We start from the raw sequence: 18,334 nt of genomic DNA on the forward strand, positions 1-18,334 counted from the left end.
GTTTGTCAGTCACGGGACTTGAACTCTGGGCCTGGGCACTGTCCCTCAGCTCTTCAGCTGAAGGTTAGCACTCTACCACTTGACTCACAGTGCCACTTCCAGTTTTCTGAGCCATTTATTGGGGATAAGAGTCTCACGGACTTTCCTGCCCAGGCTTTGAACCATGATCCTCAGATCTCAACCTCCTGAATATATAGGATTACAGTCCTGAGCCACTACCACCTGACTGTGGGTTATATTTATTCTGGGTGTATTTGTCACTTGGAAAGAAGATAAGGAGTCCATATTTTAAAACATTTGCCTATATGTAAAGTTAAGAATTTTCAGATCAAGGTATAAAAGAATGGTATAATACAATTGGTCCTTTCTGTAAAAAGTTTGATCCAGCTAAATCTAACCTCATTTTATAGTTTGCAACTATGCTAGTGTCAGTGTTCTAAGAAAATATTTGAATGATTATTACTTTGCCTACACATCAACAATTTTTTTTGAAATTTGGGATTTATAGAAATGTAAGTCTTTAAGGCTGGGACTATGGCTCTATGGTAGGGTGCTTACCTAGCATGCATGAAGCCCTGGGTTCAATTCCTCAATACCACATACATAGAAAAGCTGGAAGTGATGCTGTGGCTCAAGTGGTAGAGCACTGCCTTGAGCACTGCTGAAGGACAGTGCCCAAGCCCTGAGTTCAAGCCCCAGGACTGTTAAAGAATAAAAATAAAAAAGTAAATCTTTAATAGAAGTGTAGGTCTTGAACCTTAAGAAATGATATAGACCAACATCCTGCTTTCAGGCAAACAATATTACTTATTCTTAGTGAGGCCAAAATACTTGTTGAGTTTCTCAAGAGTGACACAAGCGATGAGTAGTTGGGTCTCCTGATCACTAGTTAAGTCATTTCTTCTACAGCACCCAACTCTCAGACTGAATTCCATTCTATAGAATGTGAGCTTTGAAAGTGTTCAGGCAAATCAGTGTGGGAAGATTTAGGGTTTCCCTTTCACAGCCAAAGTAGAGCTAAGTCAAGTTTACTTCACAGTTTTCTCTTCTCCCCAGAAGGGCACCTACCTCTACCTGATATAGGACCAAATATGGCCAATGCTTATAAACCTCACAGCCCCATTTCAGGAGCTGCTAATCATGCATACAAATACAGTGAGTTGCAGGGTAGCTGTGAGGAAGTACAGTTGAGGCTGTGCTTATGGCTGCAGCTGCTCACCACTTCTCCTGATCTGCACATGCTCAGAACCCTGTTTACTCCCCAGGCAACAGATGCTGAGCTTCCCTCACCTCCTGCAAACTGTGCTGCATATCATCCAGGTGGTCATCAGCTACTTCCTCATGCTCATCTTCATGACCTACAATGGCTACCTCTGCATCGCAGTGGCAGCAGGGGCTGGAACAGGATACTTTCTCTTCAGCTGGAAGAAAGCAGTGGTAGTGGACATCACAGAGCATTGCCATTAATGCCAGACTCCATGGTGTGGCCTTACCAATTGCAGTGGGAAGCAGCTTGAGTTGGGAAGACAGGATTCCTGCTCCAATCATCCCTTCTCACTCCTCTCTCTTTACACACACACCTGCTGAGTAGAGGTTTAGTTTACAGTCTCCAAGGTAAAGTGATGTTTTTCAGTAAGCTGAGATTCCCATTTCTCTCATAGTGAAGCCACCCATGAGATGTCATCTCCTCCCTCATCATCTTAGATTGTTGGCTAATCCAAGTAGCTTTCTAGTCAGTGACTTGATTATCTGCTGCTTTTTAATCTTCTGGGTTTTCTTTAACACAATATGTGAATTTGATGGGGGTTGTTTTGTTTTTTGTTTCCTGGGTCAGTAATGAAAAGGGATTAACTTCAACCAGGATTGATGATAGTGAGGGACATTCTTGCCCAACTCAACCCAGGACTCAAATGTCACATTAGAACACAAGTTCCAAGTGGTAAAGTGTCTGTCTAGCAAGCCCAAGGCCCTGCATTCAAGCCCTAGTACTGCCAAGGAAGAAAGGAAGGTCCAGTCATTGTACTCAGTGAGTGAAAAATACATTGTGCCTTTCACTAGGCGTGATGTGTTACACCAGAACCTTTGCAGTGTGTGGAGGGGTGATTGGAGACTAAATGTAGGCCTAGAGCTTGTTGGGTTCTGTATTTTTGGATTGCTCATCAACTTGTTTTCCCACCTGATATTTTGACATTTTGATTAGGATAAGCTTTCCAATCAGAAAGGAAAAGACAGTCCATTTGAGAAAATAGAAATGTTTTTAAAAATAAAACTATTGTCATTTTACTTTGATGCCATTTTACCTTGATTTGACCCTGCTGAATGAAGCAGAAGAGTTTGAATTATCTTTTTCCTATTATTATTTTATATCTGCCTGGAAACCACCAGTGGTTTTTCAGACTTTAGTTGTGTCAAAATCATCTGGAAGGCTTGTTAAAACACGTTTCTAGGCCTCAAACCCAGCACCCCAAAATTGACATCTGAGGAGGGAGGTACTTAGTATTGGGCATAAGAATTAGAATGTTCAAGCTGGGCACTGGTGGCTCATTCCTGTAATCCTAGCAATTCAGGAGGCTGAGATCCAAGAATCACGGTTCAGAGCCAGCCCAGGCATGAAAATCCATGAGACTCTTATCTCCAATTGCCACCAGAAAACCAGAAGTGGCGCTGTGGCTCAAAGTGGTGGAGCACTAGCCTTGAGCTGAAGAGCTGAGGGACAGCGCCCAGGCCCAGAGTTCAAGCCCCACAACCAACACACACACACACACAAAAATTACAAAGTTCAGGATGGGAATGTGGCTTAGTGGTAGAGTGCTTGCCTAGCATGCATGAAGTCCTGGGTTCGCTTCCTCAGTACCACATAAACAGAAAAGGCTGGAAGTGGCACTGTGGCTCAAGTGGTAGAGTGCTAGCCTTGAGCAAAGAAGCTCAGGGACAGTGCCCAGGCCCCATAACTGGCCAAAAAAAAAAAAAATTAGAATGTTCATTGTAGGTTGTGTGTCTGGGCAGATGTATTTCCTGTAATGCTGCTCATCAATACTTTATCATTCCATAAACATTTATTCAGCTTCAGCTGCATACACACACGCCCCCACACACAAATACACAAGTGACAGCTATAGTAGCATATATGAAGCCACTGGTTTTTAAAAATGGTTTCTTGGAAGTGATTTGTAGGCTGCAAGGAACAAAGGCAAAAGCCAGGCATTGTCTTGGAGAGACTTAAGAGTGTGGTTTGCTGATGGGCAGATTTTCCTCAGCCCTCAAATCCCATGCCTCATACCCTAGGTAGAACCTTGTCCACCTTCATTACTCTTGGGGACTTAATCAGATTACGAGTGGCCAAAACCTCTTTGCTCAATGAAGAATCACATTGGATTTTTATTCTGTTCAGTCTTTAGTCTATACTGCAGTCTTATTCCCCAAACTACCTCTTTAAAGTGATTCTTCCAGTCTGTTAATCCTGCCCTTCTTGGTGCTAGATCCAATTGTGCCTCTGGGCAGAGAAGACAAGACAGCTATCCTGTTGGCCTGTGTTGTGGGTTTGAAGTTTGTACTTCCTCTGTAGGTGCCAATTCAATACTGGAAAACAAGTAATATGTACTTTGGTGGTCCTGAACCGAGAGGCTTTGAGGCTCTTGGATCAAGGTTAAAATCCAAGAACCAACATTTAGAGCTTTGCTTTTCTCTCAGTTCAGCCCCCTGTAGTGCTGATACTCAGCATGAGAAAAGTGAGTAACAGGTACTGACAGAGCCCAACATTACAGTGTAAATAGTCTGTTGCTTTCTCCAAAGCCAAGGAATAATAAATAAGAAACAATGCTAAGTGGTGACTGGTGCTCTCTAGAAATCTCCATGTGAGCTGCTATCAAGTATCTTCCAGGAGCTAGAAATGTAGCTCAGAGGTAGAGCACTTGGGTAGCGTGTACAAGGCCCTGGATTCAATCCCCAGCACTGTAAAAATAAAATGAAACACCTTCCAGTACTTAATCAGTGAGATGAGAAAAACCAAGCCCAGTTTAGCCAAAGTACTATGAATTTGCAACTTACCGACAGACCCAGAATGAGTCTTTAGGTATTTGGGGTAGAAATAATCTGAAAATCCTGAATTTTATGTCTTTATACTAGGTGGCCAAAGGATGAGGCCAGTGAAAAAGAAAAATCTTAAAGCTTAAATTCTGACCTTCTTGAGCTCTTGGGTTTTTAATAATGCAACAATCTCATTGACTAATTTTTGTCTCATTTCTTATCCCTGTTCATTTGGAATTTGATGCCTATTCTCTGGGTTTTTTTTTTTAATCTGAAATTCTTCTTGCTCCTTCTTCATGTCTGTTAGAAGACTGTATCCCCATTTTTTTTTTTTTTAGTTCCCTCCTTTTCTCTCCTTTTTCAGTCTTTTGTCTCTGGTAATGCAGTGCATTGTCTCCCTGGCCCTTCTGATGCAGTGGGCACTGCTGGGCTGTGGATTTAAATACCAGCCAGAACTTGATTTCCAAGCCTGCTAGACCTTCCAGAAGCAATGCCACTGAAATTTGTGTAATGCTGGGCAAGGGGGCTACCTAGTACCCTCCCTAGAGATGCAGAATCTCAGGTGCTGACACCACTCCACTCACCACCAGTGCCCACAAACAGAAGGTTAGAAATGAAGTCTCTTCACTTGTCCTATGGTAGGGTTGTCCAGAATTAGTTTTTAGGCCACAGATACTGGGTTTGGGTTCCAGTCTCAAGGAATTCCTTATAAAGATCTGTGGGGTGGGGCATGGGAATACCCAGTCTATGTCATTTGATTTTGACCCTGCCCACTCTAGCCACTTCTTCAGAAAATACATCTAAAGATACAAAGTCCGGGTTTGCTATAATGCCTTAATCACTGGTCTACAATTCATGTTGACTGTTTTAGATTGTAAGCTCCTGGAGAGCAGTATTGCTGTCGTAGGAATGTTTTAACAGTGTCATGTGCAAAGGAACAAAATAAATATTTTGATTTTGTGATTGTATGCATGTCTTTCTATCCAGAATGAAATCAGAATAAGCTGGTTTCTTTATAATGTGAAAAGGCTGGTTGTTGCCATTGGTTTTAAGGTGTCAATAATTTTCAGATGTCATGATTCCATTGTCTTCATTTCTCTCTCCTTAAATGCCAGCCTAGAGCCAGGGTGCCAGTGGCTCACACCTGTAATTCTAGCTACTCAGGAAGCTGAGATCTGAGGATCACAGTTCAAAGCCAGCCCAGATGAGAAAGTCTGTGAGACTCTTATCTCTGGTAAACTACTCAGAAAAAGCTGGAAGTGGCACTGTGGCTCAAGTGGTAGAGTGCTAGTCTTGAGCAAAAGGAGCTTAGAGACATCTCTGAGCCCAGAGTTCAAGCCCAGGACTGGCAAAAAAAAAAAAAAAAAAAGCTAGTAACATGTGAAGATCTATGTGACTCCTGGGGTTTGAACTCAGGGTCTTATGCTTGCTGGGCAGTCTTATCACTGGAGCCACATCTCTTTTTTTTTGGTCCGGTTGTGGGGCCTGAACTCTGGGCCTGGCGCTGTCCCTCAGCTCTTCAGCTCAAGACTAGCGCTCTACCACTTGAGCCACAGCGCCACTTCCGGGTTTTTTCTTTTTGCTTATGTGGTGCTGAGGAATCGAACCCAGGGCCTCAGGCATGCAAGGCAAGTGCTCTACCACTGAACCACCTTCCCAGCCCCGGAGCCACATCTCTTAATCCCTTACATGACCTTTTTCATTCCAGAGACAGAGTTTTCATGAGCCTTTTCATGAATATTTTGAAATCGCAAGGATTCCTGAATTTTTTAAACTTGAGGACGAGGCAGGGTGGCGTATTATCTGTCATCCCAACTATGGCAGAGATAGTTGTTGATTGGCATGCAGTAGGCACTCGGTACTTGCTGAATAAATTAGTCAATTAAATGTGACAGGAATCAACCCAAGGCATTTTATGCTTAGAGTCTTTTACTAAATACAGGTAGAATGAGGTTACCTCTTAAAGCCTGGAGCTTAACAATATTACCTACTTCACCATGGATGTCTCACACTTTTCCAAAAATACATTTATTTTTAAAAACAAAGTCAGATAAGCTTTACACAGTCAAATTTTCCAGACAAACCAGAATTTGGGTTCCAGCTTGTGTGTGTTACACATCAGTAATTTCATGCAAAAATGATTTCTCTCTGCAGGAAGTAAAACATTCTGCTTCACTACAAGCATTCAATGCTCTAAACCTGATTTGTACTTCTGCCATCATTTTATTCCATGCCAGGGTTCTGGCATTCAAGAAAATCCATCTAAAATTCAAAATTTCCAAACTGAGATGCGCGATTGTTGGGCTTGGGCTGGGGTTTATAGCCAATTCGATCATTAATCATTTGTTCCCGGCTTTTGGGGTCACTGTTGAGCCCAATGGCTCCTTCTCCATCACTGCTTCCCACAACATCCACATCTTCCTTCTGTTTCTTACGGGTCTGAAAATACAAAATTATAGGATTAAGGCAACTTTTTTTCAAAATTAGTAAATGTTTGTTTAGCACCTACCATGTTCTCAGTATGGCATGATAGACAGAATTAGGCTCTAATAAACAATAAATGAAATCTTGGTTTAAGATAACTAGAAGAGGACTGGGTACCAGTGGCTCACACCTGTAATCTTAGCCACTCAGGAGGCTCAAGGTTCAAAGCGAGGCTGGACAGATAAATCTGAAAGACTCTTATCTCCAATTAACCAACAAAAAGCCAGAAGTGAAGATGTGGCTCAAGTGGTAGAGTACCAGCCTGAAGTGAAAAAGCACTCTTAGCTTTGAGTTCAAGCCCCTGTTCCAGCCCAAAATAATAAAATGGTTACAAGAAGGATACAGCATGCAGCGATAAGCTATGTAGACCCAATATTCCATGGCATTACAGTCTAATAGAGAAATGGACCCACTAAATAGCATAGGGCCGTCAGGGCTATGACAGAGGAGTGCCCACACTGCCAGGGATGCAAAGAAAAGGAGTTGTGCTGTGTGAAGACCCAACAGGATGCTGCACCAGAGAGACACATAAGAGGTGGCAGGCTAAGGGCATGGAAAGGTATAAGTAAGTTGTATTATTCAAGAGAATGAATGGAAAATAACATGACTTGTAAAATAACCACCAAAAATTTACAGCCAAACTGACTCACAGACACTACAAGTACCACCAGAAAGGTCTATAGTAGCTCATCAAGAGGTCTCTGTTGAAGGGCTTCATTCTGATTATTTTTTGAAAAGTTAAAATTTCCTTCCACTATCACAAGTGTACAGGGTAACCCTAATTGAATGAAAAGAAGCTACAGAAGATACAGGACCTTAGTGTCATCTAGCGTCACCGCATTCCTCACTAGCCGTGCTTGTTGCAAGCTGTGCTGGGACTATCCAGAACATCCCATTCTAGTACTTGCCATCATATGGTTATACCACTGCCACAAGTGCCTCCATCACAAGCATGTCCTCTGGCACCACCACCATATCTGCTACGTTGGTTTCAATATCCTGGGCCCCTCTCCCCACGAAAAATTAATGGAGTAGGTCAGGCTTCTTGCCTATAAGCTTGGAAATCTTTGTGCCTTCACAACCCAAGGAATGGGATGTAGGTGGTTCAACAGGTCCATATAACCTGGAGTCCTGCATGCGTGTGCTACCTTAGGTAACCCTGAATATGGCCTTGAGATGAGGTGCATGTATGCACAGCCTTATGTGGTCATCCGTGGGTGGATGCCACTTTTTTATAAGGGAGTAGAGCCAGCACCATTGGAGGCCAAGGTGTGATGAGGTGCTGCTGGGGGAGAAATGTGAATCTGAACAGAATGAAGCTATGCTACAGTGAGCCTGTGAGTAACTGCACTGGTTGGCTACAGGCTGCTGCTGTTACTGCTAGTGACCAATCTAAGGACAGAGAACTTTGAGTAAACACAGCCTCCATCCCTGCCTTGCCAGACATCTTTCTATGGTCTGAATCAAAGGAGAACCCGAGGACCACTAGCAACATGCAGCACATTCCCCTCTATTCCTCTAACCAGATCCATTATGGCCACATTGCCACCTCCATGACTTCCTTTGCTGCCACCACCTCCAACACCACAGCTTTATCTTCCACCAATGTTCACCAAGACCAAAATCACTTCCCCCACTGCATAAAGTTGCCAGATCCACGTTCAGGGCATCTTGATCCAGCAGAATGAAGCTCTGGCTTAGAGTTTTTTCCACTTCATGATTATTCCTATTAGTACTGAGAATAGAATTTTATCCATTGTGTTGTTTCAAAAGCAGATTCTCTTTTTTTCCACTCTGCCTGTCTTCTATCACTTCAGTTTTCAATCTAGCCATACTTTTCATAGTAGTCACTCAAATGATATTCTTCTGCATCTTTAATACTACCAACAAAAATCTGTTAAATGTACAGCAGGCTTCTACAGAATTATTTTTATTATTATTAGTTGCCAGTCCTAGGTTCCTTTTGCTCAAGGCTAACATTCTACCTCTTGAGCCACAGCACCACTTCTGGCTTTTTCTGAGTAATTTATTAGAGGTAAGAATTTCCTGCCTGAGCTGGCTTCCAACCTCCTGAGAGCTAGGATTGTAGGTGTGAGCCACCAGCACCTGGCTTCTTTGTAGAATTTTTTTCTTGAAACAGTTCTTTGGTTCTACTCCACACTCTTTAACCACTGTAGGTCAAACATGCACTGCTATATGAACTCATTTAATACCAGAGTGAGTCACAAAGTCAAAGCCCCTGATACAGACAATCTGTGAGCACCTATCGTCTGTACTTTCAAAGGCCAGACCAATAAAACACTATAAATGTTTTCTTAAGTTCTCTGGTTGATTCATAAGCCCCATCCCCTTCTCTCTTGTGACAGTAGTGATGGCTGGAGTCAGGCTGAGTGTGACCTGAGAGTAGTTTTATCACCATTTTGAAACTGTACTCTCCAGTTCAAATTCAATACAGGATTGGGGTGGAAAAATGGAAAGCCTTACTTAGTTTCAAATAAAAAGGTAGGCTCTTAAATCACAAATGACTTTAGAAAATAAGTCACAAAATTAGTCTTAGTTTGTTCATTTTTAAGAAGAGACTAAGCCCATAACTGCCACTATTGACTATAAAGATGCTATAAAAGAATACGTAAATCGGATGCTGGTGGTATATGCCTATAATCCTAGATACCTGGGAGACTGAGATTGGGAGGATCAAAGTTCCAGGCCACTCCAGACAGAAAAGTGTACAAGACCACTTCTCAACTGAAAGCTGTGTGAGGTGGCACACACCTGTAATCCTTGTTATGACAGGAAGCCTAAGAAGGTGGGTCTTGACCCAGGAAGTGAGATCCTAACTCAAAAATAACCAGTTGGGGGGAGAGGAAGCGGGGAGATGGGAAGGGATGGTAAGAGGAAACAAAGGAAGAGGCAACAATGCTGGATGAGAAATGTACTCATTACCTTGCTCATGTAATTGTAACCCCTCTGTACAGTATTTTCACACACACACACAAAAAAAATAACCAGTTCAGAAAAGGGCTGGAAGCATGGATCAGTGGTAAGCACCTGCCTAGCAAATACAGAGCTCTGAGTTCAAACCCCAGTACAGAGAGAGAATGACCAAAATTTAATCTAGAGAATAGCTCAACTAACCCCTGCCACCATTCTATACCACTTAATACTGAATGATCACCCAACATTACAGAGAATTAAATAAGGTACAGATTATCCCCCATCTGAAGTGCCAAAACACCAGAAGTGTTTCAAGCGTTAGAGTTTTCAGATTTGGGAATATCTGCGTTGACTTCAGAGACACAGCATCCCTAATCCAAAAAAACCAAACTCTGAAATGCTCCAAAACCTTAGTCTCTCAGCAGTGACCTCTTATTTGACAAATATAATGACCTTCCTGATTACAATGCAAATAAGTGATATCTGAAGTACTTCCCAAACATTTTCATGAGAACAAGTTCTAAAAAAGCAAAGGGCCCTCTCATTCTGAGAACACTCAATTGGAATGAAATTTCAAACACTTCAAAGGCTTCAAACTTGGAACAGCTGTTGGCTCTTTGAGAATCTAGAGTTACATACGTGTAATCAAACTAACATCCATAAAAAATTAAATATTAGAGCTATGCATGGTGAAATACAATTGTGCTAGGTTCAGCACTTGGGAGGCTGTGTGGTAGGATCTTTTTTTTTTTTTTTTTTTTTTGTCGGTCATGGGGCTCGAACTCTGGGCCTGGACACTGTTCCTCGGCTCTTCAGCTCAAGGCAAGCACTCTACCACTTGAGCCACAGCACTACTTCCAGTTTTCTGGTGGTTAATTGGAGATAAGAGTCTCACAGACTTTCCTTGCCTGGGCTGGCTTTGAACTGTGATCCTCAGATCTCAGCCTCCTGAGTAGCTAGGATTATAGGCGTGAGCCACTGGTGCCCAGCTGGTGGTAGAATCTTGAGTTTGAGGCCAGCCTGAGCTAAAGACCTTGTCTACAAAACAAAATAAAGCCAGTTGTCTAGCCGGGCACCAGTGGCTCATGAATGTAACCCTAATTACTCAGGAGGCTGAATCTGGGTGATTAAGGGAGTGACTTGAGACTCTTACCTCCAAATAACCAGCAAAAAGCCACATGAGGATATGTAGCTAAAGTGGTACCCATGAGCAAAAGAGCTAAAGGGGAGCATCAGATAAGATCCTGAGTTCAAGGCTCAGGACCAGCACAAAATGATAAATTATAAATAACAAAAAAGATTTATTGGTTTTATTTTGGGGTTAAGACTTTCCCTCCCTAAATTGCTCTAAAACAGGTCAAACCCACAAGGTAATTGTCTTTAGTCCAATTATTAACTCAACAGTGAGCTGACTCTGCAGAGTCAAAGTGCAATATGCTAGCATTTTATCAGACTCATTAAATTGAAGCTTTAACCATAGTTAAAACTCATATTTAGCTGGCACTTGTGGATCACACCTGTAATCCTAGTTACTGAGGAGGCTGAGATCCAGAGGATCAAGGTTTAAAGCCAACCTGGAAAGAAAAGTAATTTAGACTTCATCTCCAAAAAAAAAAAAAAACTAGCAAAAACCTGAGCTAGAGAAGTAGCTCAAGTGGTAGAACATCAGCTGAACAAGCAAAGCTGAATAAGTATGAGGTCCTAAGTCCACATAACCATACCAGAAAAAATATATATACTTAATAACATAGAAACTAATACAAGTTCTTAAAAGGTACAAGATGATGATGTTTGCAAAACACTAAAGTTGGGTGGATGAAGAAGAGGGAAAAGACATCTAAGGTTACTATGAAGCATATAATGTACCTAGAAAAGCCAGTCATGTTTGTGAGTATGTATAAGATGGAATGTCCCCTGTCTCACAAATAAGAAGTATCCACCAGGGAAGCAAATGAAAATGATTATAGTAAGCCCACCTTTGGGAGTAGACACAGAGATGAATACATAATCCTTGCCCTACAAGGAACTGAAGGCCCAGTGGAAGAAAAGAGAAAAATAAAGTCTCAGAGAGTGGCAGCCATGGGTCAACACAGGAAGGAGGGTGAACTTAACACAGCAGGGGGCTGGGAGGAGCTGAGTTCAAAGATGAGGAGTTAGCCCGACAAAGGGTAGGGCATTCAGGCCAGGGGAACACAGCCTGCACAGGCACTGAGATCAGGTAAAGATAACTTGGCGGGGGAGATGAAGTGGAGAGATGATCAAGGTCAGGTCACACAGGGCCTTGTACAGCAGCCTGAGGAACTTGAACTTCATCTGAAGGCCACTGGGGTATTTAACTATTATTAATGGACCTCTATTACTATGTAGCCAGACCACATTTAAAAATACTGCATGCTAGGTTCTGGGAACTCAGTGGGAAAGAAGGTGGAAACTTTGTCCTAATGAAAGTGATTTTACAAGAAATGTAATTACAAGTTATAATGAATGCTATGAAAAACGTGTGGTGCTTCCTATGCCTAATGAAGGTAAGGCCTCATGGATAAGAATGACACATCTAACTTGTTAGGGTCAGGCAGGTGACATTTAAACTGAGAATGGATCACAGGCAGAGGGGAGCCATGTGTGCAATGGCCAGTGATCAACAGTTTGGCACGTTCAAGGAAACATCAGAAGCCAGTGTGGTCAGGGTGTAGAGAACAAGACAAGAGTCGTATGAGGTGCCAGGTACTGGTCACTCATTCTTGTAATCCCAGCTACTTAAGAGGCCGAGATTTGAGGATCACAGTTCAGAGCCAGCTCAGACAGAAAAGCCCATGAGACGTCTATCTCGAATTAACCAGCAAAAAGCCAAAGTAGAGCTGTAGCTCAAATGGTAGAATGCCAATCTAGAATGAGAAAAACAAGGGAGAGCATGAGACCATGATTTCAAGCCCCAGCAAAGACACTAAATAAACAGATAGTAGCATGAAGTCAAATTGCACAAAAATCTCACAGGCCATGGTAAAGAATTCAGATTTTATTCCAGGAACAAGAAACTATTGAAGACTTTTAAATAGAAGGATGGCATGTTCTGAGTAGATAGAAAGAAGATGGAGAATGTACTTTACAGAGAAACATGAAGATAGAAAGGCTAATAGCAGTTAAAATCACACAGGGAGAGATGGTCACTTGAAATCTGGTTTCCATGGAGGAGATGTAAGGGTATGATCAGACATCTGGAACTACAGGATTGACAAGACACAGTAAAAACAGAGGGGTAAAGAAAGATTCAAGTGCAACTGCTTGGTTTCTGGCCTAAACCATTAGATGAGCCCTAAAAGGGATGAGTAGTCTAAGGAAAAAAATCAAGAGTTCATTTGTTGTTTTGATTTTTTTACCCGCTTTGGTGATACTGGGGATTCAACCTTAGGGTCTCAGAGCAAATGCTCTGAGCTACATCATCAGATTTTTATTGTTGGGCTGCTGGTCTTAAACTCAGGACCAGGGTGCTCGCCCTGAGCATTTCTGTTCAAGGTTAGTGCTCTACTACTTGAAACATTGCTCTACTTCCAGGTTTTTGGTGGTTAATTGAAGACAAGTGTCTCACAGACTTTCCTGCCTGAACTGGCTTCAGTGATCATCAGAGCTCAGCCTCCTGAGAAGCTAGGATAACAAGCATGAGCAACCAGGCCCAGAAACTTTTTTTTTTAATACATTAAGTATAGTAAAGTGAAAATGGTCTCCAAAGCTATCAGATCCTAATTCCTGGAATTTGTAAATATTACCTTAGGAGACAGGGACCATCTCTGCAGATAGGATTAAGGATCTTGAAATGGGCAAGGCACCAGTGGCTCACACCTGTAATCCTAACTACTCAGGAGGCTGAGATATGAGCATCAAGGTTCAAAGGTAGGCCAGGCATCCATATCCAAGAAATTCTTACCTCCAATTAACCACTAAAAAGCCAGAAGTAAAAGTATAGCTGAAGTGGTAGAGTGCCAACACTGAGCAGAAAAGCTAAGCAAGAGCAAAAGGCCCTCAGCCCAAACCTTACTTAGTATTGGCACACACATACAAAAAAAAAAAAATTGACTTTGAGATGAACTGATCTGAATTGCCCTGGATTATTGAGGTAAACCCTACAAGTATTTACATCTTTTTTTTCTTTTTTTTTGGGGGGGGAGGGTGGGTCCGGTAGTGGGGCCTGAACTCTGGGCCCGGGCACTATCCCTCAGCTCTTCAGCTCAAGGCTAGCGCTCTACCACTTGAGCCACAGTGCCACTTCCGGCTTTTTTCTTTTTGCTTATATGGTGCTGAGGAATCGAACCCAGGGCCTCAGGCATGCAAGGCAAGCGCTCTACTACTGAGCCACCTTCCCAGCCCCTTACATATATTTTTATAAGAAGGAAAGTCTGAGCAGAAGAGGAGGAAGCAATGGAACAAGCAAGCAAGATTGGAGTGATGTGACCTAAGCAGGGAATGCCAGCAGCTTTTTGGCTGAAAGGGCAGGAAACATCCTCTGCCTGCCAGTACCTTGACAGCCCAGTAACATCTTGACAGCTGTATAACAATGATTTCAGATTTGTGACCTACAGATCTGTCAGAGAATAATTTTATTTAATTAATTAGTTAGTTTATTTTTTGTCTGCTGTAGACCTTGAACTCTGGGCCTGGGCGCTGTCCACCAGCTCTTCAGCTCAAGGCTAATGCTCTACAAGTTTTAGCCACAGCACCACTTTTTTCGGTTTTCTGGTGGAGATAAGAGTCTCACGGACTTGCCTGCCTGGGCTGACTTTGAGCCACAATCCTCAAATCTCAGCCTCCTGAGTAGCTAGGATTATAGGCGTGAGCCACCAGCACCAGGCTCAAAGAATAAATTTCTATTGTCCACCAGCTTTGTAATATTTTGTTATGGCAATCTCAGGAAACATGCCTATAAAGCACCCAAAGAGAAATTTCAAATCAACTGTTGGTGACTGAGTCCAAGGTTCTGAAGTTAAGGTTATTGTCTTGAATATCTCCAAAGGGTTTGGAAGTGGTACTCTTACCTCCAGATCCTTTCGAATACTCTCAAACTCTTCAATGTCATCAAGCTTTAGCTCCAGGCGTGTTGGTTTTCGTCGCAGCATACTGAAATCAACACCAAGCCAGGCCCTGTGAACTCAGCTGTTCAAAATGGCAGAGAAGAAAAAAACTGCAGATGATAATGTTTAGCTACAAATGGAAGATCGATTTGTAAGCATGCACACTAAAGTGAATGAGGTATTCAAAACATTCATATACGGCAGGAGCTGTGGCCTAAGTGAAGAACTTGCCTGGCAAGATCAAAGGCTCTGAGTTTAATCCCTAGTACCAGAAAGCAAAAACAAACAAAAACACCCACCTAATTTAAACTCAGGTATAGACTTTCAAAGTCTTTGGGTATAGGATTATTATATTTTTATTACATTATGGAGATCTACAACCCTCTAATCTCCTTTCTAAAGAACTTAAAATAGGAGTGATAGAGTGCTTGCCCTGCATGCATGAAGCCCTGGGTTCGATTCCTGATCACCACATAAGCAGAAAAAGCTGGAAGTGGTGCTATGGCTCAAGTGGTAGAGTGCTAGCCTTGAACTGAAGAGCTCAGGGACAGTGCCCAGGCCCAGAGTTCAGGCCCCATGACCAACCAAAAAAAAAAGAACTTAAAATAGAATATTGCCTATAAAAGAAAATTCTAGGCAGCTACACTTTAGTTTTGTGCTCAGTCATATTTATTCAAAGAAATATGCTGGGTAGTTGCATTGGCCCAAGCCTGTAATCCTAGCCATCTGAAAGTGAAGATTGGGGGGATTGCAGTTCAAGGTATAAAAGTTCATGAGACTTCTTCTCAATCAGTGGCTGGGCACAGTGGTACAAGCCTATCATACCAAGCCATGGGAGAAGTATAATAGGTGGGTACAATGGTGTACATCTGTCATACCAGTGACAAAAAGGAAGCACAAATAAGAGGATCACAGTTCAGGGTGATCCAGGCATAAAAAAGTGAAACTCTAACCAGGTGCTGGTAGTTCATACCTGTAATCCTAACTACTCAGGACACTGAGATCTGAGGATCTTGGTTCAAAGCCAGCCCAGGCAGGAATGTCCCTAAGACTCTTATCTCCAGTTAACCACCAGAAAACTACAAGTGGTGCTGTGGCTCAAGTGGTAGAGTGTTTGCCTTGAGCTGAAGAGCCGAGGGACAGAGCCCAGGCCCAGAGTTCAATCCACACACACAAAGTGAAACTCTACCTTGAAAATAACCAATTCAAAAAAGGACTGGCAAAGTGGTTCAGGTGATAGAGTACCTGCTTAACAAGCACAAGACCCTAGGTTCAAACCATAGCAACAACTAATTTTAAAAAGAAAATGAAGCTGGGCGCTGGTGGCTCACACCTGTAATCCTAGCTACCCAGGAGGCTGAGATCTGAGGATCGCGGTTCAAAGCCAGCCCGGGCAGGAGAGACCGTGAGACTCCTATCTCCAATAAACCACCAGAAAACCGGAAGTGGCGCTGTAGCTCAAGTGGTAGAGCGCTCGCCTTGAGCTGAAGAGCTGAGGGACAACGCCCAGGCCCAGAGTTCAAGCCCCACGACCGACAAAAAAAAAAAAAAAAAAGAAAATGAAATGTGCTAGCTAAAAAGAATAAAGTGGTCAGGTGCCAGTGGCTCATGCCTATAATCCTAGCTACTCAGAAGGCTGAGATCTGAGGATCGTGGTTCAAAGCCAGACTGGACAGAAATCTCCAACCAACCACTCAAATACCAGAAGTGGCACTGCAGTTCAAGTGGTAGAGCACTAGCCTTGAGCACTCAGGGACAGCACTCAGGCTCTGAGTTCAAGCCCCGCAACTGACAGAAACAAAAAAATAAAGTAAAATAAAAAGGATAAAGTTAACTGGGCATGGTGATATGTGACTTTAGTACTTGAGGCTAGCAAACACAGTGAGATTCTGCTTCAAAAATAAATTAATCATGACATTGTACTTCAGTTTACTTAAGAGGAAGCTAAACCAAGCATGAAATTTAGTCTACACCAGGGTTTCTTGAGGCTAAAACCAGTTGCTAAATCACATGAAAACTCTGAATTTACTGACTCACTGGATTTTCCTCAGGATCTAACAGGTAATTCACTCATTAATGAACTCTTCCTGTGCTCCAGCTACAAAGTTAAAATGCACAATAACAATCTGTAGAGGAAATAGACAAGTATGGAGAAGATTCCAATACAAAGTGGTAAGAACTCTAATGAGTGTAATTCAAAGACATCACATGGGCACCCAATTCAGTCTGGGCCGCACAAAGCCTCAATGTCTGGCAAAATTATCCCTATTTTGCAGATTAAAGACTTGAAGCAAGCTGTCCTATTTGGTTAACAATGTCAACCACCCATAAAAATTACACTTAGGTCAATATGATGACTAAAACGATAGTGATATAAATGAATGTTCTGTATATACTGCGAGAAGCATGATTGAAAGGAAATATTTTCTGTTTTCATAAGGGTACAGGTGTTATGTGTCAATATAACCTTGACACATAAGATTTCATGTTGCTTGGTACTAATCAGAGAAATGGTACAGGAAGCCAAAGTTGCAGAAAAAGAACAATTAGTTTAACTTTTCTGCCAACTGTGAATGCCTGCCACTAGGTGGCAATATAGAGTAATGGCTAAACGCCCTGGCTCTGGCAAAAATCAGAGGTTCTAATCCCACTCCCCTCTGAAATTTGAACTATTAGCATCCTCTGTCACCAGAACTTAGTTTCTGTGTTTGAACTTTTGTTGTATGACTTGAATGAAGTAACTCAGAGTTACATCCTGAAATATGATTTTCCATGTAGTTAAGTGTGCAAATAAGTATTATAATCGTTGAGGGGAAGGGGAAGGTTAGAGAGTTAGGGATTCTGTTCAGCCCAGCAAGCATATATATGCTTGCCGGTAGTGGGGCCTGAACTCTGGGCCTGGGCATTGTCCCTCAGCTCAAGGCTAGAGCTCTACCACTTGAGCCCACAGCAGCTTTTTCGGCTTATGTGATGCTGAGGAATCGAACCCAGGGCCTCATTCATGCAAGGCAAGCGCTCTACTACTGAGCCACCTTCCCAGCCCGCAGCAAGCGTATTTTGAAAATCCCTTCCACATAGGACAAAAACTTTGTCATTGCTGTGCGTTGGTGGCTACTCAAAAGGCTGAGATTTGAGGATCAAAGCGAGCCTGGGCAGGAAAGGCCGTGAGACTCCAATTCATCTCCAATTATCCACCAAAAAAAAGCTGGAACTGTATTGTGGCTCAAGTGGTAGAGTGCCAGCCTGGAGCATAAAAGCTTGGGGCCAGCGCCCAGGCACTGAGTTAAAGCCCCAGGACCAGCACATAGGACACAACAACTCTTGTCCTGCCCGTGACCAGCGAAGCACGGGGCCTGCAGCGGGGCCTGCAGCGCTGCTCGCAGGTCGTTTGCTTGACGCCTCCAACGCATCGCCTTCTACCAAGAGGATCAACAACATCAGGCCTAGGCGCCTCTGCCAGCTCTTCCCCCCTCTTTCGGCGCTAGAGGGCCCCCGGGCCTAGAGCTTGGCCGCGGCCCACCTCCACCGCGACCCCACCCGGCTGACAGCAGGCCTCCTCCCGCCACTCGGGGGCTGCACTCAAGATCTGGGGCAAAGGCTGCCATAGCAACGTGGCCCTGTGCTTTGGGACGACTGAGGCCTCCAGTAGGCCCGGACCCTCGAATCACTGCGGAGCCGCCCGACCCCACAACACATACCTCCTTCCAAGCCTCAGTCCTTTCGCGGAACCTCAGCGCCACCGCCCACCAAAGAAGCGATGGCCAGACTAGCTAAACTACAGTTCCCAGAATGCTCTGCACATCACTTCCCGCAAAATCTCATTTCCC

The 18,334-nt window shown here is 43.1% G+C and overlaps 2 protein-coding genes across 3 annotated transcripts in view; one reads left to right on the plus strand and one right to left on the minus strand.

Annotated features, from left to right (window-relative positions):
* The window catches only part of LOC138820448 (high affinity copper uptake protein 1), a 37,494-nt gene extending 32,500 nt beyond the window's left edge, over positions 1-4,994 (plus strand). For both annotated transcript variants that reach the window (XM_070012089.1, XM_070012088.1), the window contains exon 5: positions 1,266-4,994. In XM_070012089.1, coding sequence (XP_069868190.1) covers positions 1,266-1,467 — 202 coding nt within the window. In that variant the 3' untranslated portion in view covers positions 1,468-4,994. The remainder of the gene's footprint in view (positions 1-1,265) is intronic.
* A 1,036-nt stretch (positions 4,995-6,030) lies between these two features.
* Positions 6,031-18,316, minus strand: LOC138820449 (anaphase-promoting complex subunit CDC26). Its single transcript, XM_070012090.1, has 3 exons — positions 18,206-18,316; positions 14,472-14,589; positions 6,031-6,465 (listed from the first exon to the last, which is right to left on the minus strand). Exons 2-3 carry the CDS (start codon positions 14,550-14,552, stop codon positions 6,289-6,291), a joined length of 258 nt encoding a protein of 85 aa, XP_069868191.1. The 5' UTR covers positions 14,553-14,589; positions 18,206-18,316; the 3' UTR covers positions 6,031-6,288.
* Positions 18,317-18,334: the final 18 nt, after the last annotated feature.

Source organism: Dipodomys merriami, unplaced genomic scaffold, assembly GCF_024711535.1.
Source record: "Dipodomys merriami isolate MVZ:Mamm:240054 unplaced genomic scaffold, mDipMer1.0.p SCAF_886, whole genome shotgun sequence".
NCBI lineage: Eukaryota > Metazoa > Chordata > Mammalia > Rodentia > Heteromyidae > Dipodomys > Dipodomys merriami.

Bases quoted from the DNA above. Each gene is read 5' to 3' on its own strand.
- LOC138820449 (XM_070012090.1), bottom strand. From the start codon at position 14,552: ATGCTGCGACGAAAACCAACACGCCTGGAGCTAAAGCTTGATGACATT. The intron at 6,466-14,471 runs GTAAGAGTACCA...TTGTATTTTCAG, and splicing joins GTATTCGAAAGGATCTGGAG to ACCCGTAAGAAACAGAAGGA.